Source organism: Alexandromys fortis, unplaced genomic scaffold (genome assembly GCF_014885135.2).
Source record: "Alexandromys fortis isolate MF-2015 unplaced genomic scaffold, M_Fortis_MF-2015_v1.1 scaffold_61, whole genome shotgun sequence".
Lineage (NCBI taxonomy): Eukaryota > Metazoa > Chordata > Mammalia > Rodentia > Cricetidae > Alexandromys > Alexandromys fortis.
The window spans coordinates 10,218,306-10,237,916 of NW_026067962.1; the positions used below are offsets into that span (position 1 = coordinate 10,218,306).

The window sequence follows — 19,611 nt, forward strand, 5'->3', positions numbered from 1 at the left end:
CATCCAGAGTATGTCCCCACCCTTCAAAAAACACAGCCTGCTGGCCACTCTCTGGTGCGCACAAGCTCAGAAACCTAGGACTGGAGCTGTATGGGCTCTGTATCGGCTTGAATGTGAGAGGGTTGGTGGCTGGGGACTTGTTCAAGGATGTGAGGGGACACATGAGGGCTCACTGGGTGTATCTTCTTGCTGAGACCTCAGAAGCACAAGGTATAGGAAGGGGGCCCTAAGGTTCTCACTGTGCTGCGTAGTTTGCGCAGGGCAGGCTAGCTGACTGTGGCAGCGTAGTTAATAGAATCACCGTGGATCTCTAATGGCTACTAGAGAGGTGATAGTATCCCTGGGGTGGGGCTTAAGCTTTCTGGAGAAGTTTTCTAACAGTCACAACTGTCTGGAAAGGGCTTTACAAAAGCATGACCACTGTTTACAGTATTAACAATGTAAACTTCCAGCCTCTTGAAGCCATATGCTGTGTGGGTGAGCATGTGTGTGCGTGTGGGGAGGGAGGTGGCGGGCTGGGGAGGTTTGCTGTTGATAATGCAGATGGTTAATTTTCATCTTGCCCAAACCAATACCGGCACCACAAAAGCAGCCTCTTTCCTCCCCTTCTCTAGTCACCTATCCCCACAGCAGCTCTTTGTAGGCTTGAAGCCATTCTGAGCTAGTATTTTGCAGAAGCGCCAATCTAGGCCAGCAGGTCTCAAGATGTGGACCCTGATAGTCTCCAGCTGGGGCCTTGAGGTGGTCGCCAGGGAAAGTGGGGTTTAAACTGCCCCGCCCCCAGTCTCACACAAAGGCAGCCATGCCCAACTGTCTTCTTCAAGTTTCCTCGGCCAAACTCTCCGTTTAAAATAAAAAGCCAGCGTCAGGGGCTAGACAGCTCAGCGGCTAAGAACTGCTTTTCCAGAGGACTCTGGCTCAGTTTCCAGCGCACACGGCAGTTTGTGTCATCTGTAACTTCACTTCCAGGAGACCTGGTGCCCTCTTCTGACATACACATCCATGCAGGCAATATATCTCCACAGCCCAACCCTCAGGTCTCCACTTCTTTAATGTTTTACGCGTCAAAATAGAGGAAAACATTAGACACTTTGGCTGTACACTGAATAAAATGATCCCCTGGATCCTTGGATGAATTTCAAGCTAACTGCAGTCACATCTTGGTTCTTTGGCAGATGATACACTCTAGGACAGTATGCGTACGGGTTGGAATCAACACAAGAATTGTAAAATTACTTTTAAAAATTTAAGGTATCTTTTTGTGAGTAAACAGAACAAAACTCAATAACCTCAACTGTACAGTTCTCAAGTGAGATCTTTGTAGATGGCGTGTTACAATGCCAGGATGGCTGGATATGCCTGTGGGAGCCTGTCCCTTTAAGAAAATGAACCGGCAGGGAAGGCTGCTAGAGGTAGTCCTTGAGACGAAGTCAAAGTGTGGAAAAATCTGTCCTTGGGCAACAATCCCAACAAATGCCACACTTTTGCTGATGATTCTGCAGACTAACTAGAACTTGCGTGGCCGTTTAATGCTGCACGCCAAGAGTTCAAGTTTTCATGGGCAGTCCTGAGTCACCGTACCAGCTGGTTACTGTCTTCTCAGCACCTGACCTAGCACCCCGCTGACGACGGGGTGGTATGTCATCAGATGGCATTGGGAACCTCTGGCAGAGAGGCCCCCACCTAACTTCTGACGGCCTCAGTGTGTTGGGTGAATGTACTGACTTATGACCTTATGTCCTGTGACTGTAAGGAGTCCACGTAAACCACTTCTTCAGCGAAACAAGCCATTTGGGCACCTGAGTCCACACTCACAGGCCAGAGTCAGTCGTGCCTGGAGACTTCTCTCCTTCGGGGGAAAAGCTGTTTTGCACTGACGGTGCCATGTGTGGATTTATGTGTAGGCTTGAGAGTGCCGCGGCACACCCGTGGAAGCCAGACAACAACCAGTGGGAGCCTAGTCTCTCTTTCCACCACGTGCCGTCCAGGGATTGAACGCAGGTGGCCAGGTAGAATGGCAGGCACCTTACTTGCAGGGCCATGTCACCGGCCTCAAATGTGAGCTTTTGATGTTACACAGCGAAACGTGTCGATCTACATCCCTGAACTGGTATCCTTCAAGTGATCAGGAAGTGATAATGAGGCCACAGAAAGAACGTCAATACGGAGGAGGAATAAGAGAACTAGTCACTATAAAAACAGGGATGGCAAACCATATACTAGATAAAAACACTCACAGAGTCCCTATCTGACAAAGGAGTATTATGCCTAACACAGAAAAGGCCACCAGTAAATCAAAAGACAGCTCAGAAAGAAACGAGAAAAATGCTTGAAGATTTAAAAAAACGAAATGAGATCAGGTGTGATGGAGTACACCTTTAATCCCAGCACTTAGGAAACAGAGGCAGGCGGATCTCTATGAGTCCGACGTCAACCTGGTCTACGTGAGACCCTGTCTCAAAACAAAACAAACCAAACTACAACCCCCCCCCCCCAAGCCATGGCATGCACAAATAGCTTCAACAAGTTCAACCTCGTTGACCGCTGCTGGAGGAATACCCATTGAAAGCACAAGGTAATGCTACACAAGGCTCCAGTCTTTCACCGAATTGGCTAAAACTGACTTGACAGCGTCGCTAGTCCCATTCCCTACCCATCCGGTGCTGGAACGAAACCCAGGGCATCATGGATGCTAGACCCACTGAATCAGAGAGGCTTCAGAGCAACTCATCTTTCATACAGGACTGTAGTGGTAGAAACAGTGCGTTCATTTTGGACAACTGTCATTTTCCAATACCAACAAACACGAACCTAAGCTGTGGCAGTAAACACCCGAGAGAAATTTAAAAAAAAGCAGATTCACAGTTAAGGTTTCCATGTCCATAGGTTTTATTCACAACACCCCAACTGTAAACAATCCAAACACTAAGTACAAGAGAACACATTTGTACAATTACACTACTCGTTAAAAATTACTACTAGTTACTGATATACGAAACACATATGAATTCCAAAATCTGCTTATGAAGGAAGGCAGACACAAGGTATATGGTACATGAGTTCACTTCCACGAAGTTTGAGACTAGGTAGGACCAACACGGAGTGAAGGCAGGCAGCCCACGGGTTGGGGAGACAGCATGGACTGAGGACTTTCTGGGGCGATGACCTTTTGTGTTGGTTTGGGTACTTGTGACAAGGAGCTATCATGCTGCTTACTTAGGTCTGGATTGTTTAAAAAGTTCCATCTAAATCATAAGCATTTTTTGACGAACGTAAAGCTGGATTGTGGTGACTATTAACCTGTGAACCTATCCTAGGTATGTAACATCATTCTAAAAAGCGAGGAATTGGCTACATAGAGGCTTTCTCTGGTACTAGTTGAAGATCTGGATAGAGCAACCGCTTTTAGGAAATGTATTTAAATAAATGAGACAAATGTGCTTTCTTAGGTTTGCATGTAATAACACTGATTCCCAATGCGAGCAAAGACTGCCTGTCTTTAGGGGAAAAAAAAGTCACTTTTTCCTGACAAAAGTATGTCTCATGATCAAAAATTGCATTACTGCCCATACTGTATCTGTTTACGTGCAAGAGAAACCTGGCCAATCTTCCAGTTGTACCTGCTATTTTTGTGCCAATACTTAAACTTCTACAGTTAGAGCAGCTTGAGTTAATGGAACTGTTTACTTTGTATGGCTGAGTTTATGAACGCTAGTTTTCATGACTGAACAGATTCTGGTGACTTTAAACTCCCTCTTAAATACAAACAAGACTACCAAGAAGCCACCAAGATAATGAATTAAAAGAAACTTTAAGCTGGCACGGTGGCACACACCTTTAATCCTCACAGTTGGAAGACAGATTTCTGAGTTTGAGGTTAGCATGGTCTACATAGCAAGTACCAGGCCAGCCAAGGGTACTGAGACCCTGTCTCAAAAGCAAAACAAAACAATGAATTTTTAACCATTAAACTTCACACACATCCCCAAAGATTATTTTTGACTTCTTCCCTTGTTTGAAGCATTTACTTATTTTATTTTGTTTTGAGACAGGGTCTCGTGATGGTCCATTCTGGCACTGAACTCTCCGTCTCCTAAATGCTGCCATTACAGGTATGAACCATCTGCCTGGTGAAAAGGAGTTGTTTTTTTTTTTTTTTTTTTTGAATGGTGAAATGTTTCCCTTAACTAGTCAACAGCCTTGGTGTAAAATTGTGGGAGTTTACATGCAAGAGCGGTAGATAGAGGTAGAGTTGCAGACATTGCTGACCTTCTGAAAAAGAAAGGAAACTGTTTCACCCTGTGCTGCATTCTGGACCTCTAGAAAGCCAAGTGCCACTCAGATGAGGTGCACGGGGCTTTGGGAACTGCGCAGTTCATTTGGGAGACCTCTCCTTACTCAGTTGACTTGAATGGGATTGTTTTCACAAGATGAGCGTTTCTGCAATCTTGCTGGAGGCCCAAGTAAACACTGGTGTTCCACTTAATTATACAGGAGTAGAACATAAGTAAAAAACACTTAGCACACATTTCACTCTTATTTTTCTATAAAAATATAACTCTTTATTAAATAACATGCACAAATATTAACTAGTCATTTATTAAACAGATATGATTTAGAACAAGACTTAAATACAAATCCTTAGGTACAATTGAATATCTTGTTCATGATGTTTGAATAGTTTAAAAAGAATCACTGATTAAATTCAGCATCCTTATTTTTCTTTGAGAACCCAAATATTCTTAGGCATATGCTCCATTCTGAGATTTGTTTCCTCTAGTATTTTAGACCTTCAGAAAGTCTCTAACATCAAGTCCTAACTATGTACTAACTCACACATACACTACGAAGTGCAGTAACTTAGCTATCCTGACGGCCTACAGAGGAAGTGAGTAGTAGCGGAATCGTAGCAGAGGCTCCAGCTGTTTGAGCTACCGTGAAAGAGTGAGCACTGTGTGTGTGTGTGTGGGGGGGGGGACTGGAAAGCTGGGCTGACTGAGGACTGCACCTGCCGGACCCTGCTTAAGTGAAGCTCTCCCCTCCTCCCCCAACAGCTTGTTCTGCTTGGTCAGTATCACTTCTGGTACCTTCCCCCCAAGATGAACCACCAGAAAAAACGCTCTACAGATCTACTCTTCTCTTGCTCTCTCTTGAACGTTTAATAATCCTATTTCATTTTTAAATTTGCCACACGAGCTCATCAAATTTCCTTCTTAGGATAAAGAATAAACAAAGTTTGCATTAAGTTGTTTTTGTATTAAAAAGTATTGCTTTTATAAATTATCTTTCAATGTTCCCAGCCTTAAGAAGCATAACTTCAGCAAGAAACAGTGCTTCAAAGTCTACCCTGCCTTTCTGGCCCCACTGACAGAATGAAAAGGCCAAGTCCCTCATCTAAATGTCTAAGGGAAACGACACCCAACCTCATCAGATCCTCACACTGTGTGTTTGTCACATGTGCTGCTGTATTGCGCATGCCAGTACAGTAAGAGTGAAAATATAAATTGTGTAAAAATTCAAAAATCCCTAAGCTTAATATGAACCTTTGCACAGAAAAACCAAATAATTTCTTTTTCTAGCTGGGATTTCCAACTTGTGAGCTGAATTTAAGCCATTTAATTCATATTTTTTTAACCTTTCCTTATCAAAATAGGACATATCCAGTATTACGTTATAATTCAAGACAGTATTGTAGCACGGTTCATAAATGTTTATCCTATTTACTTATGATTTTAGATTAATCTAATTTTCCTTTCCAAATGCTCCACAGGTTAAGCAGCAGGTTTTATCTGAAGTTTTCCTGAATATCTAGTCTACATTGTGTCATAGGATAAATGGTTCTACGGATATTGCTCATTATTTTACTATAAAAGCATACCAAATCATATTTCAATTATGAAAATTTGCAAATTACACATTTTGCATCTTGATACAAGGAAAAATACAACATAGTAATAAAATCTTTACGAACATTTCAGGATCTGGAATATTCCTAAGTCTTTTCCTTATTTTGACTACTAAGTATCTTAGTTTGATTTGAGCATTCAACTTTTATTTTGAAAGTGCAAAGGCTATTAAGCTTAAAAGATTAAATTTAAGCAATATAAGAAAGTTTACAATGATTTAACATGACCAATAAAATTTATTAAACATATTTACATATATTCACAGGTTCTTTCATAGTTGAGTATTAAAATAGACATTTACAATTTCAGAACTTCCATTCCAAGGCATTGGTTGTTGTTCTGGGGGAAACAGGCTTCTCCAGTGAGTTGAAGAACCAGCGCTTCTTTGATGACTAATTCTGACCAGTGTGTCCCACACAGAAAGTCCCCGGTTCTCTTGCAGGAAACTGGGATGAGAAGTCTCACACTGTCTCAGGCGTCAGTTACAGAAAGTTAAATTACAGAAAGCATGCGACACAACTAAGCCACCATCTTGAGAGTATGGGATGGACGCAAGCTAACTCCACACATGCATGCCTATTTAAAGGTTCACTATCTGAGCACACTCCTACTACACTCTAAAAGCTACAGCTTTGGTCCAACAGAACAAACAGTTTTACAGTCAGCTCTTTGTACACGCTTTGAGGGCCAGTCCCTTGTATACACTGACCATTAATTACAAGATGTACAATATGTATAAAATAAGTTATTAAAAAGGAAGACAATATTAAAACTTTCAAAAAAGAAAACTGTACAATTAATTTACAGATAAAATAAACTGAAGAATTTTGTGCCGAGATTTTCTTCCACATTAGAAACTGTTTGGTAGGAACTGGATCTTTGCGTTTACTCATGTACTTATAATGACACCAGCAAGAGCTCTGAGTACTTGTGGTTGGCTATCTTGTTACTTGGAGTGCTAACAACTTCCAGCGCTGTTAACAGATTTTCTCAACCTTTTAAAGATCTACTCAGTTTGCCAACAAGTTCTAATGCAATAGTTACCTTTGATCAATATAAATAATAGTTTTCTATTAGAAACTGTATTTGGACCTAAGATCCAAAATATTTTTCTTTATTTTTATAAAATGACAGTGCTCACTACATAACCAACTTTAGTTAACGTCACTAACAAGTGTAAAGGCGTATTTTCAGGTTTTTCTTAAAAGGCAGTATTCCACAGTATAACACTTGTATCATTAGTTTAAAGCGATACCAACACAAGTACCAAATGCTATATAGGAGTCAATTCAAAATCATCATTAACATCAACAAGGGGAACATAAAATTCCTGGATCTCATAAATACTGATCGACTTATAGGTGGCGGGATCGAGTTCCTGAAGTTTGAGCTGCCATTCTAGTCTCTGGACGGCATTTAAAGCTGCAGCTTCGTGTTGCTGCCTCATTAAAAGACAGGTCTATTTAAAAGAAGAGAGGAATTGATTTATCTGTTACATTTGCCGTTTCAAATATATTTGAATATTAAACATATTTACAAACATTCACAGGTATTTCATAGTTGAGTATTAAAACAGACATTTACAACCTCAGAACTCCTATTAAGAGGCACTGGTTGTTGTTCTGGGGGAAACAGGCTTCTGCAGTGAATGAAGAACCAGCGCTCTTGATGACTGATCCTGACCAGTGTGTCCCTCACAAAAGCCCCCGGTTCTCCTGCAGGAATCTCATCCAGTTTTGTGAGGAGCAAGACAGATACATAACGGGTGAGAAACAGTTCACACCATAAGCCTCCTCTGTCCTGTCACACCAGTGTGCCCCACTTCTTGATCTCTTGCTTCATTGTTATCTTTTTAATTTGGGCTTGCTAATATTCTTTAAAATTATAAGATTTTGAATTACTGAAAGAATTGTAAAATCTATACAGAAATGCTGTAAATTTTCAAGTCAATTTGGCGAGGGGTGGAGAGGAGTGGAACAGGCTGGCTTCACACTTGTAGACACCTTCCTGCCTCAGGATTCCGCAGCTGGGGTTACAAATGTGCACACTATGCACACTGGCTTACCTTCTGTCCTTAGTGAGGGCGACACCAGACAGGTGTACTGGATGACGAGTACAAGGAACACAAAATACTGTCTCTGTGCTGCTCTGGTTCTGTACATCAAGTCGTCAGTCCTTTTTTTATTTATCTATTCATTTAATTTTTATGTGTGTTGGCATCTGGCCTGTATGTATATCTGTGTGAGGGAATCAGATCCACTCGAACTTGAGTCATAGACAGGTGTGAGCTGCCATGTGGGTACTGGAAACTGAACCTGGGTCTTCTCGAAGAGCGGCCAGTGCTCTTTTTATCGCTGAGACAGCTCACCAGCCTAGTAGTCTTTTTCTTAAAGATTTATTTTTAATTATGGATAGGTGTCTCTGGATGGGTATGTGCAGGTGAGTAAAGGTGCCTAGAGGCATCAGATCCCCCTGAAACTGGACTTCAGGTGGTTGTGAGTCAACTGTACAGGAAGTGGGAATTGAATTTAAGTCCTCTCCAAAAACAGTATGCGCTCTGCCACTGAGCCATCTCTCCAGCTCTATTACATTAGTTCTTAAAATAGGCTTGTAGATTTTATTTCCTATTTTCCAGCTGTGGTTCACAGTGAATATTCATAATTAAGCAATGTTTCTTTTCTAATTATTTCTCACTACTGGAGACTTCTAAGGACAGGGAAACATTAACTAATTTACTGTGTATGGGTGTTTTGTCTGCGCATATGTACATGTACCACATATATATATATATATATATACACATATATGTGTGTGTGTGTGTGTGTGTGCCTAGTGCCTGGAGAGGCAAGAAGGTAAAAGAGGGCACTGGACCCCTGGAGCTTCAGATCGTGTGAGCTACTAGAGGGTGCCGGTCCCTGTAAGAGCACTGAGTGCTCTGAACTGCCTAGCGCTGCTGCAGCCCCAAGGTAAGCGCCCATTTCGTCTGTTTAAAGGGCAGCTCAGCTGCTAGAGCACTGGCAGGGCAAACACTTGGGGGCGACCTCCACAGACACACAACTGGTATGGTGCTGCATGCCTATAATCCTGGACTCTGAGCTGAACTCCCACTCAAGTTCAAAGCCAGCCTGGGACACACAAGAACAAAGACAACTGCCATGTAAACACACCTACCTTTAGTTTGTCAAACTTGTCATCCACATCTTGTAACCAGGACATGAACTGTCTTGCATTAAATCGATCTCTCACAGAAGTTTTACTGTCATCAGACTAAAAAAGAATGTTACATGTAGTACAATGCTTTCTTTAAAAAAAAAAACTTATAATATCTCATTTATTATGAATGCTTAAATTTTACTGATAGGAATGTCTTTCTTTCTTTCTTTCTTTTTTTTTTTTTTTTTTTGGTTTTTCGAGACAGGGTTTCTCTGTGGCTTTGGAGTCTGTCCTGGAACTAGCTCTGTAGACCAGGCTGGTCTCGAACTCACAGAGATCCGCCTGCCTCTGCCTCCCGAGTGCTGGGATTAAAGGCGTGCGCCACCATCGCCCGGCAGGAATGTATTTCTAAAGGGAAAACATAATAAAGCTGTTCTTTCCATACCAAATAGAAAGGGCACTCACAGAATCCTGAAGATGCAATGTTTGTTATGAAGTAAAGGCATGGTATAGGGAGTGCTGTGCCTGCTGTATCTTTGTTAAAGTTTATCATACAGAGGAAGAAGTGATCATGGGGGAGACACCTGCCGTCAGAGGTAGTATTTCTTCCAGGATGGATCTTTTTAAGGGTTCTTAAAATCAGGGTAAAGGCACTTGTCATACAAGCCTTCCTGATTCACACAAAAGAGACAATGAGAACCAACTCCACCTTTGTCTTTGACCTCCATACACACATGCTGAGTGCCCAAATATGCATCATGTACACACAAAACTAAAATAAAAAAATTCTCAGTATCAGTTTTGAAATGAAGATATATTTAAATTTCAGCTCTGTAACTTTCTGTGTGACTTTGAACTAATTTTACACTTTCAGTTTCCTATGGCATATATTGAAGAGCACCTCTCAAGTATATTTTAAGAAATAAAAGTGGCTGGGAGGTGGTGGCGCACGCCTTTAATTCCAGCACTCACAAGGCAGAGGCAGGCGAATCTCTGAGAGTAAAATACAACCCGGTCTACAAGAGCTAGTGCAAAGAAAGGTTCCAAAGCTACAGAGAAACCCTGTCTCAAAAACCCAAAAAACAAAAACAAATAACAAAAAAAACAAAACAAAACAACAGAAAAAAAAAGAATAAGAAGTGGCTCAATGTTTGTGCACACACAAAGTACTCATATGACTGGCATTCTACAAATGTGGTCAAGATTAACATTTGTTAACGTTAATGTTAGCCTCATACTCACAACTCATATTCTCATCAACTGCATTTCCTCCGTGGTCTCAAGGACAGTTTGGCCACTTTAAATTTTATTGCTTAATATTACAAGTTTCTTGTGAGAAGGGAAAGCTAAAAGATGAACTAACCCTACCAAAGCAGAGGGGTCTTCAGAGGCATCTGACAAGTAAATCAGTCTGCCACAACAATCTACCTAAAGTCATCAGTAAACAGGCTTTCTGGACTCAGCTCTTACCACTAAAAACTGTTACAGATGAGCATCCTTGTCAAGAGAATAAGCCTCAAATCCTGGTATTTCATCAAGCTTAACATTTTAACTTAAGATTTGGTGTTCTGGTTCACTAGGAAGATTCAGGGCAAAGTATAACAGAATTATTAGCAAAATCCCCTTTCCATTAATCACTTATATTATTTATTTTTAGGAGAGATTAGAGAAAGTTGGGTGGCTATCTAAGAAAAGTGAATAGCATCAAAAGCAGTAATTTTTTCATCTTAATCTGAAAGCAGCCACCTTCCAGAAGATGTCCGGGATTTTTAGTCCTGTGACTATTAGAGAGACTGGCTCAATTTTGTTTCACCTCTGATTCTGAGATCATTTTGAGCTTCCTGAGGAATTCGCTTATTTTTTAAATTCTTGGGTAAACTAAGTCAAGTGACTTAACCCCAGTTAAGGCCACAGGACCCATGGTAGGAAAGGACAACTCCTTCACACACATACTGAGGCATGCAGGTGTGCACACGCACGATAAATAAAACGTACTAATAAAAATATACAATCTTTTCACTTGTATTTTTAAGACTAGCTAGTGTTATGTAGTCTAGCTCAGCCTCAAATGTGACCCTCTTGCCCAAAAATATACCATAACAGGCTGAAACTTTTTTTTTTTTAACCCATCAGAGGCTAGGAATTCCTCAGCATGCCACAGGGTGTGTGTGAAGGTCAGCAGACAACTTGTAGGAATTGGGTCTCTGCCTCCACATGGGTCCTGCTGATCAGACTCAGTTGAGACAAAGTCTCTGTACGCTGATGTGCGTACGCTCATCTTGCTGAAGCATCAGGAGCCTAGACATGTGCTACCGTGTCTGGTTTTATATGGGTTCCAGGGATTCAAACTCAGAGCCTCATACTTGCAAGGTAAGCACTTTACCTATTGAATCATCTTTTTAACCCTTCATTTTGGTTAAGCAAATAGAGTTTGCAGCCTCTTAAGTTCCGGGATGAGGCCAGTGCACCCATGCCCTGATGGATGCCTGGTTTTATAACAACCCACAATATAGAGGACCGGCTGCTCCAGGAATACTTTTGAGAATTGCATTTCTTCTTTGACTTTAATCCAAGTTTCTTCTACAAAGGCAGATCTAAAAACAGGCATGTTATGTTCTTGAAAGCACTATGTATCAGCTAGCGCTTTACCTGTGAGTCCAAGGGCACATTGTACACTTCTGCGTCCAGTAAGACAGTGCAAGCACTAAACGGCAGCGTTTGATTTGCCAGTGTTCTTGCAGCTCTGTAATGAACTCGCAGAACTTCTTGTTCATTGGATACAATAAGTTTTTCCTAATTGAACACAGAGTAATTAAAAATATTTATAAAGTTATTTGTGAAATTAGATAAAATCACTTCAGCTACACTAAACAATCTTAATCGGAGTACCATTTCTCAAACAGGAGGCTTGAGAAATTTAAAAATTCCTAGGGGTTCTAAAAAAAAATCTTTCCTCTCCAAAATTGGCAATTTCTTTCTTAAAATACTTTTTTTAAAGTGTATGGATGAGGCTGGAGAGATTGCTCAGTGGTTAAAAGCTCTGGCTGATCTTATAGAGGACTTGGGTTTAGTTCTCAGCAACCACATCTAGGTTCACAACTGTCTGTAACTCCAGTTTCAGAGAACTGAACACACTCTTCTAACCTAAAGACATCAGGCATGCACGTGATGCACAGACATACATGCCAGCAAAGCCCTCATACATACAATAAAAATAATAAATCCACATTTTACTCATTTCATCAAACCAGAAAGAAATCTCATATTATTAGCAGTATTCTTCTTTTTTATATCTTCTGGCTATCAGTAATCTACCTTTTGTCCCTAGGAGTTTACTTGTTTTGCAAATTCACTTATTTGTAAATAAAATCATACACTATGTGGTCTTTTGTGACCGACTTTCCTTAGTGTCTTATATTTTCAAGGCTCACCACACTGTAGTGTAGATATCTATCTCTTTGCTATTGACAAATCATATCCTACTGGAGACATATATTTTATGTATGCCATTCATTAATTGATCACTTGGATCTGAAGGGTGACAGACTATGTTAATTTGGCATAATGATTATCTTGAGCTGAAGTCATTTTAAAAACAACTAGGACAAGGGCACTCTGAGGAAATAAAGCTCCCAAGTACAAGATGTCCTCTACACACCAGGAGGAAAATAACAGGCGGTGAGGAGGGTCTGTGGAGCCCTGGCTGCCCTGGAACTTTTTCTGTAGACCAGGCTGGCCCTGAACTCAGAGCTCCATCTGCCTCTGCTCCCTGAGTGCTGGGATTAAGGGTGTGCACCACCACCACCCAGCACAAAGGAACATTCTTACCACCAGAAGCAGGGAGGTAAAGTCAAGAGAACCCTTCTGAAATAACCTTTATCTTCCCTTTGCTTTCTTAGGTTTCTCTGTTTAACCTAACATAAAAGCATCAGGATTTTACCACTTCTTTGGATCTTCATTTCCTCATAAGGACTTCCTGTTAAGTAAAGCTTACAATCATAACATATAAGCATTTTGTTGGTCTGCCTTATGACTCTTTAACTCTCAGGTCCAGACAGAGTGCTATAACAGGTCTGAGATAATGCTTTGCTTTCTTTGGGGTTACTATGAAAATCTGTTCTGAGTATTTATACTTAAGTTTTTCTCTGTCCTGGACATGTATTTTTATTTTTTTATGAGGTAATAACTAGGAGTGAAACTGTTGGGTCATAAGTCTTTTAACTGTCGAGGAACAGCCAGACTGTCGCAGTAGCGGCTGATATCATTTTTACATCCTGACCAATAATATATGATTCCAACTTCCTTATGTATTTCTTGGTGTATTCTATTATGCTATTTATTATAGTCATCCTAACAGATGTTTGCATTTCCTTGTGATGTCTGCTCTCTCTTTCTCTTTCAGAATTTTATTTTTCTGTGTATGAGTATTTGCCCTCATACACAGTGTGTTTGTGTACTACACCCACGTGCCTGTGCTTACAGAAGCCAGAAGAGGCACTGGATCTCTTGAAATTGCAGTTACAGGTGACTGTGAGCTTCAATATGTGTGTTGAAAATCAAACCCAGGTCCTCTGGAAGAGCAGGGAGTGCTCTTAACTGCTGAGCCACCTCTCTAGCTGAAGCTTAATTTTTACAATGATATTATTTACAGAAACAAACACACTCCTCTTTAATGAGTTACCTGTCCCAAACTTCCAGTTATGGATGGCCTGAGTCTTATTAATCTTTTGTATTTAGCAGATGGAACCACAGATGTCCATTTGTAGATTGCAACCCATCCTGAGTCTGCTACAGGCTTGTATTACGTGGTCACCATAAACTTTTACCTTCAGTGTCAACAAGAATAGCTCTGAGACCTGTGCTAGCAAGAATGACCAGCAAACAGTGCCTTGTGAGGACAGGCTGGGAGCACAGACACTTGGCTTTCTCTGTGCAGGGAGGAGGATGTACAAGACACTGTCACTGAGTTCAGCCTGTGCCAGTGCTTTGCTCTCCCTTCTTGCTTCTCTTTGCAATCACATGAACTTTACTCACTTAAAAACATAGTCTAAGAACTCGTTACAAGTTCCCTAATTGGCTCAAAGTACAAAAAAGGTTAAGAGCCTCTGCCATAGGGAACCCACTGCATATAAATCAAAGACAAGCATTTGCATATTTCTGTGAAATATAGCTTACATCTTTTAGAGGCCATATAACTTTACCACAAGCTTAAGGGGATATGGATATATTTATGTTTTCTTTTGAGATATGGTCCCTCTGTAGATCTGGCTGTTCTGGATCTTTTTATGTAGACCAGGCTGGCTTCGAACTCACAAAGATCCACCTGCCTGTTTCCCTCTGGAGTGCTGGAATTAAAGGCATGTGTCACCACATCTGGCTTGAGGGGATATACTTTGCAAATCCATGTAAAATGACTTCCATGATTTCTAGCAATAGGGTTAATCTTATGTAAATGTTTTGCCTGCATATTATGTATGTGTACCACATGTGTGCCTGGTGCCTGTAGAAAACTAGAAGGTGGCTTTGGATCCTCTGGAACAGGAGTTAGATGGTTGTGAGCCAATATATGGATATTTGGATTTGAACTTTGTGATCTAAAAGAATAGCAATGATTTTCTTAACTACTAGACCATCCCTCCAGCACCAGTTTGCCATTTTTTTTTAAAAAAAAATTCTTTCATGTCAAAACTAACTACCAGCCAGGTGGTGGCAGTGTACACTTTTAATCCCAGCATTCAGGAGGCAGAGGCAGGCGGATCTCTATGAGTTCTAGGTCAGCCTGGTATACACAGTGAGTTCCAGGAAAACCAGGGAAACACAGAGCAACCCTATCTCAAAAAAACCAAACCAAACAAACTACTGAAAATTAGATACTAAGGCATACCAAAAAGATGAGTAGATATAGCCTCTCCCATTAGCCCTGAAGTGACTGGTATGGCCAAAAGCACTCAAAAACTTAGAATTCTAAATGTTCTACTAGAAACTGACTATTTGAATACTACAAATTTAACAAATGATGTATCACAGAGATTTTAGATATAAAAACATACTTCAGCATGAGTTGTAATAAGGAAGCAACTATCCTAAAACAGGTGTAAAATTCTCCCTTCAATTAGATGAGCATACAAGAAGAAAATCACAGCATTTCCCCAAAGGGTAGTCAATGGGTGATATCCACCAATGAAAAGGTTATAGGTCATTTTTACATACATTTATATATGAGGGCACCTTACCCGTTCGATACTATGTTGCAAACGCAGTTTCATTCTTACTACTTCCTGTTGCCGAAAGAGCTCTTTAAGTGGATCTGACAGCGAAGGGGGTGGTGTAATCTAATTAGAAAGCACATAGAGACTATTAAGTTTTTTATCTACAATTAAACTTTCAGTGTGTAACTTAAAACCTGACATTTCGTGAATTAAACAATACACTCTGTGATGGATAATCTTGTCAACTTGATTAGACTGAGAATCCTAGAGGATTAGTAAGCAATACTTGTAAATGTCAATCAGATATGCATAGAAGCAACTGTTTTAGTTTTCTTCTCTATTGCTGTGACAAAACACTGACCAAAAGCAACCAAAAGCAAACACTGACCAAAAGAGGGAAGGGTTTATTTGGCGTATGGGTTACAGTTCCCTGAGGGAAGCCAAGGCAAGAACTCAAGACAGGAGCTAGAAGCAGAAAGCAATGGATGCATGCTGCTTACTGGCTTGCTCAGCTATTTTTCTTATACAGGCAAGGCCCACGTGACTAAGGAGGGTACCGCTGAGTGGGCTGAACCCTCCTCCATCAATTACCAATCAAGAAATGCCCAATATGCATGCCCACAAGCCAATCTGAGGGAGGAGACTGACTCTTCATTTGGGGTTCCTTCTTCCCAGGTTGATCAACTTGACAACAGAAGCTTTCTAAGACAGTTAGGTTATGAGGGCTCTGCCCTAATCAACACTTCAATCAAACTCTAGTCTGTTTGAAACAAAATCTGAATAAACTACTGAAAGGTGGCAGGACTGTAAAAAGAGCCCTGGGAGTGGTGGCAGAGTATCCTCCAGTTCCCTTTCCTGGATGCCATGAAGTGAGGAGTCTCTGCCACATGCACCCACTAACATGATCTCTGCCTAAAGCAATGGATTCAGAAAATGCTGAATTGAAACGCAGAATCTTTGAGGCAAACTAAACACTGTCAGCTTATTTGGCACAGCAAGTCCTTCTGATGAAAAAGCCATTATACAACTGAGTAAGACTTTTCAGTCAGTTCCAATTGTCTAAAACCTAACAGGACATTCCATTATGTTTAGATTTTTTGATATTTAGGCCACTGCAAAATTTCAAAGAGCAAATCATTAGGACTAAAAAGTTAATTACTGCAGAGCTATTTTAGAGCATCAGTTAGAGCTCCCAGACAGGAAGAGATGAAAGTCACAGAAACAGAAAAGCTGGTGCAAAAACTTTGAGACAACAGCAGTGCTTCAGTTTAATAGGCAAAGCCTCTTTGTAGACTTGATAAGAATAAAACAGAAAAAAACCTCGGTGTTAATGAACTCTCTCATGAAAAAGTAGACAAAACTATGTAATAAACTTTCTATTTATTATTTATTTATACATTACATACATACATACAGTATCCTACCTGTAGGCCAGTCGAGGGCATCAGATCTCATTATAGGTGGTTGTGAGCCACCACATGGTTGCTGGGAATTGAACTCAGGACCTCTGGAAGAGCAGCCAGTGCTCTTAACTGCTGAGCCATCTCTCCAGCCCGAACTTCCTTAATTGTATACAACATCCCACATAACTTTGTGTGTAATCATTCAAAAGTTGTCAGTTCATTTCTAACTTGAAATTACAATGGATTATGCTTTCTGATTAATTCCAGCGGAAGTTGGCAATTTACTATTAATGTAGATAGGCCAGTTTGGCAACAATCTTTGACCCTGAATATTCTCTCTACTTAAGGTATCTGTGTTTTCCTTTTCATATCCTTGTTATGACTACTACTGGCCTACTAGGGAAAGGTAAGTTAGTTATCTCCTAACATGTTATAGTCTGTTAACTCCATTAGAAGGCAGGACATCAAATTCCTATGGTGGTGCTACAACGATCACAAGAGAACATTGAAAAAAGTTCTTTCCAAAAAAAAAAAAAAAATCAAAGCTAGATTTGTAAAGACTTTGTATTTCTAACTAGCACGCAGGAATTCTGAGGAGCCAAACACGCATAAGACATCATCACAAGGTCTCAACAGAACAGTGTGGACATCTATAAGGCAACAGCTTATTTGGGATAACTGTTCAGGCCTCTAATTGTAAAAACACATTTTTTGTGTCTGTGAGTTGTTTTAAGTTTAAAGAAATGAGGTTTGTGCTATTGTTTTATTTATTTATTCATTTATTTATTTATTTATTTATTTATTTATTTATTTATTTATTTATTTATTTATTTATTTATTTATTTATTTATTTATTTGGTTTTTCGAGACAGGGTTTCTCTGTGGTTTTGGAGCCTGTCCTGGAACTAGCTCTTGTAGACCAGGCTGGTCTCGAACTCACAGAGATCCACCTGCCTCTGCCTCCCGAGTGCTGGGATTAAAGGCGTGCGCCACCACTGCCCCGGCTGTGCTATTGTTCTAATACTATCATCTCTTGTAGGTATACAGTTGTCTCAAGGAACACAGAGAAAGACCACTCAGTTAAAACCAGGGCTGCCGGTTCTTTGAGAGGACAGTACGTGAGCATTCTGAAGGAAGAGCTAAGTACATAGATGAATGGTGGAGAAAGAGTGGAGGGAGAAAGATAATCAGAAGAGAAGTGGAGTTAACCACTTAAAACTACACAAAACTAATGGTGTGAAGTCAAATTTAGGTATCTAATTTGTGACTGCTAAGTGGGCATTCGTTTCACTACACAGTTTTGTACTCCATTGCTTTAATAATTCTCATTAAAGGCAAAAATCCATACTATATCCAATTTCTATCTACCATCCAATTTCTATCATCTGTCTCTCTTAAAGAAGTATTTGAAACAATTCTAATTTAACGAAGTCTCTCTGCATTCCGTCACGGGAATCAGACTTGTACTATACCATTTCTCAGGAGTGAGGTGTCAAAGAGTTTAAGAACTAACTTACAAATTCTAACAGAACATGCTCTTTTTTTAAAAAAATATTTATTTATTTATTATGTATATAATATTCTGTCTGTGTGTATGCCTGCAGGCCAGAAGAGGGCACCAGACCTCATTACCATGTGGTTGCTGGGAATTGAACTCAGGACCTTGGGAAGAGCAGGCAATGTTCTTAACTGCTGAGCCATCTCTCCAGCCCCCCAGAACGTAATTTTTATGTTATAATCCAAGCTTACATAATTTCAGTTAAAATGTTTTACTTTTTAAGAGGAAATAAAAATTGGGCAACAAACAAAAATTATTAGCTGAATTTTTTAATTATTAATAATGGATTTTGCTGAGACTGTATCAATAACAAATTTACCGTTCATTACTTATCTATTGATCTGTAAAGATTTTAAATGCACCAGCATCATTTCTCAGCTAATGTTTAGTATCTGTCCTCATCCATTTCAAAGACACCAGATTAAAAGATAGAACATGTAAAGGCACGCTGCCAAAGAGTCCCTATGTTAGAGGGTTCCAGTGTACCCTCTTGTACACTAGGGGCAGTTACTAAGACCAAGCCTAGCAAAGTATTGGAAGAAAGGACTTTGTATGCAACAATAAGATTTTGAGATTTACCCTACAGAAAATTGAGAATCACTCAAAATGTTTAGCCTCATAGCCACAACAACAGATTTTTTTTTCTTTTAAAGACAGGGTTCCACTATCTAGTCTGGTTGGCTGTACTCTCCAAGTAGACCAGACTGGCCTTGAACTCAGGGAGATCTGCCTCCTTTGCCTCCCCCATTTTGGGATGTGTAGTGTGCACCACCATACCCCAACGACAGATATGTTTTTTTAAATTAATTATTTATTAAAGATTTCTGTCTCTTCCCCACCGCCGCCTCCCCTTTCCCTCCCCCTCCCCCAATCAAGTCCTCCTCCCTCGTCAGCCCAAAGAGCAATCAGGGTTCCCTGCCCTGTGGGAAGTCCAAGGACCACCCACCTCCATCCAGGTCTAGTAGGGTGAGCATCCAAACTGCCTAGGCTCCCACGAAACCAATAGGTACAGTAGGATCAAAAACCCATTGCCATTGTTCTTGAGGTCTCAGTAATCCTCATTGTCCACTATGTTCAGCAAGACCGGTTTTAACCCGGGCTTTTTCAGACCCAGGCCAGCTGGCCTTGGTGAGTTCCCGATAGAACATCCTCCTTGTCTCAGTGTATGGGTGCACCCCTCGCGGTCCTGAGTTCCTTGCTCGTGCTCTCTCTCCTTCTGCTTCTGATTTGGACCTTGAGATTTCAGTCCTGTGCTCCATTGTGGGTCTCTGTCTCCTTTCATCGCCTGATGAAGGTTAATATTCAGGAGGATGCCTATATGATTTTCTTTGGGTTCTCCTTCTTATTTAGCTTCTCAAAGAACCTGAATTATAGGCTCAATG

At 40.6% G+C, this 19,611-nt stretch overlaps 1 protein-coding gene across 5 annotated transcripts in view; it reads right to left on the reverse strand.

Annotated features, from left to right (window-relative positions):
* Positions 1-4,536: 4,536 nt before the first annotated feature.
* The window catches only part of Ankrd12 (ankyrin repeat domain 12), a 116,640-nt gene continuing 101,565 nt past the window's right edge, over positions 4,537-19,611 (reverse strand). For all 5 annotated transcript variants that reach the window (XM_050153432.1, XM_050153429.1, XM_050153430.1 and 2 more), the window contains 4 exons: positions 15,293-15,391; positions 11,709-11,852; positions 9,078-9,173; positions 4,537-7,365 (listed from right to left, as the gene is read on the reverse strand). In XM_050153432.1, the coding sequence (XP_050009389.1) occupies positions 7,180-7,365; positions 9,078-9,173; positions 11,709-11,852; positions 15,293-15,391 (525 nt within the window). In that variant the 3' untranslated portion in view covers positions 4,537-7,179. The remainder of the gene's footprint in view (positions 7,366-9,077; positions 9,174-11,708; positions 11,853-15,292; positions 15,392-19,611) is intronic.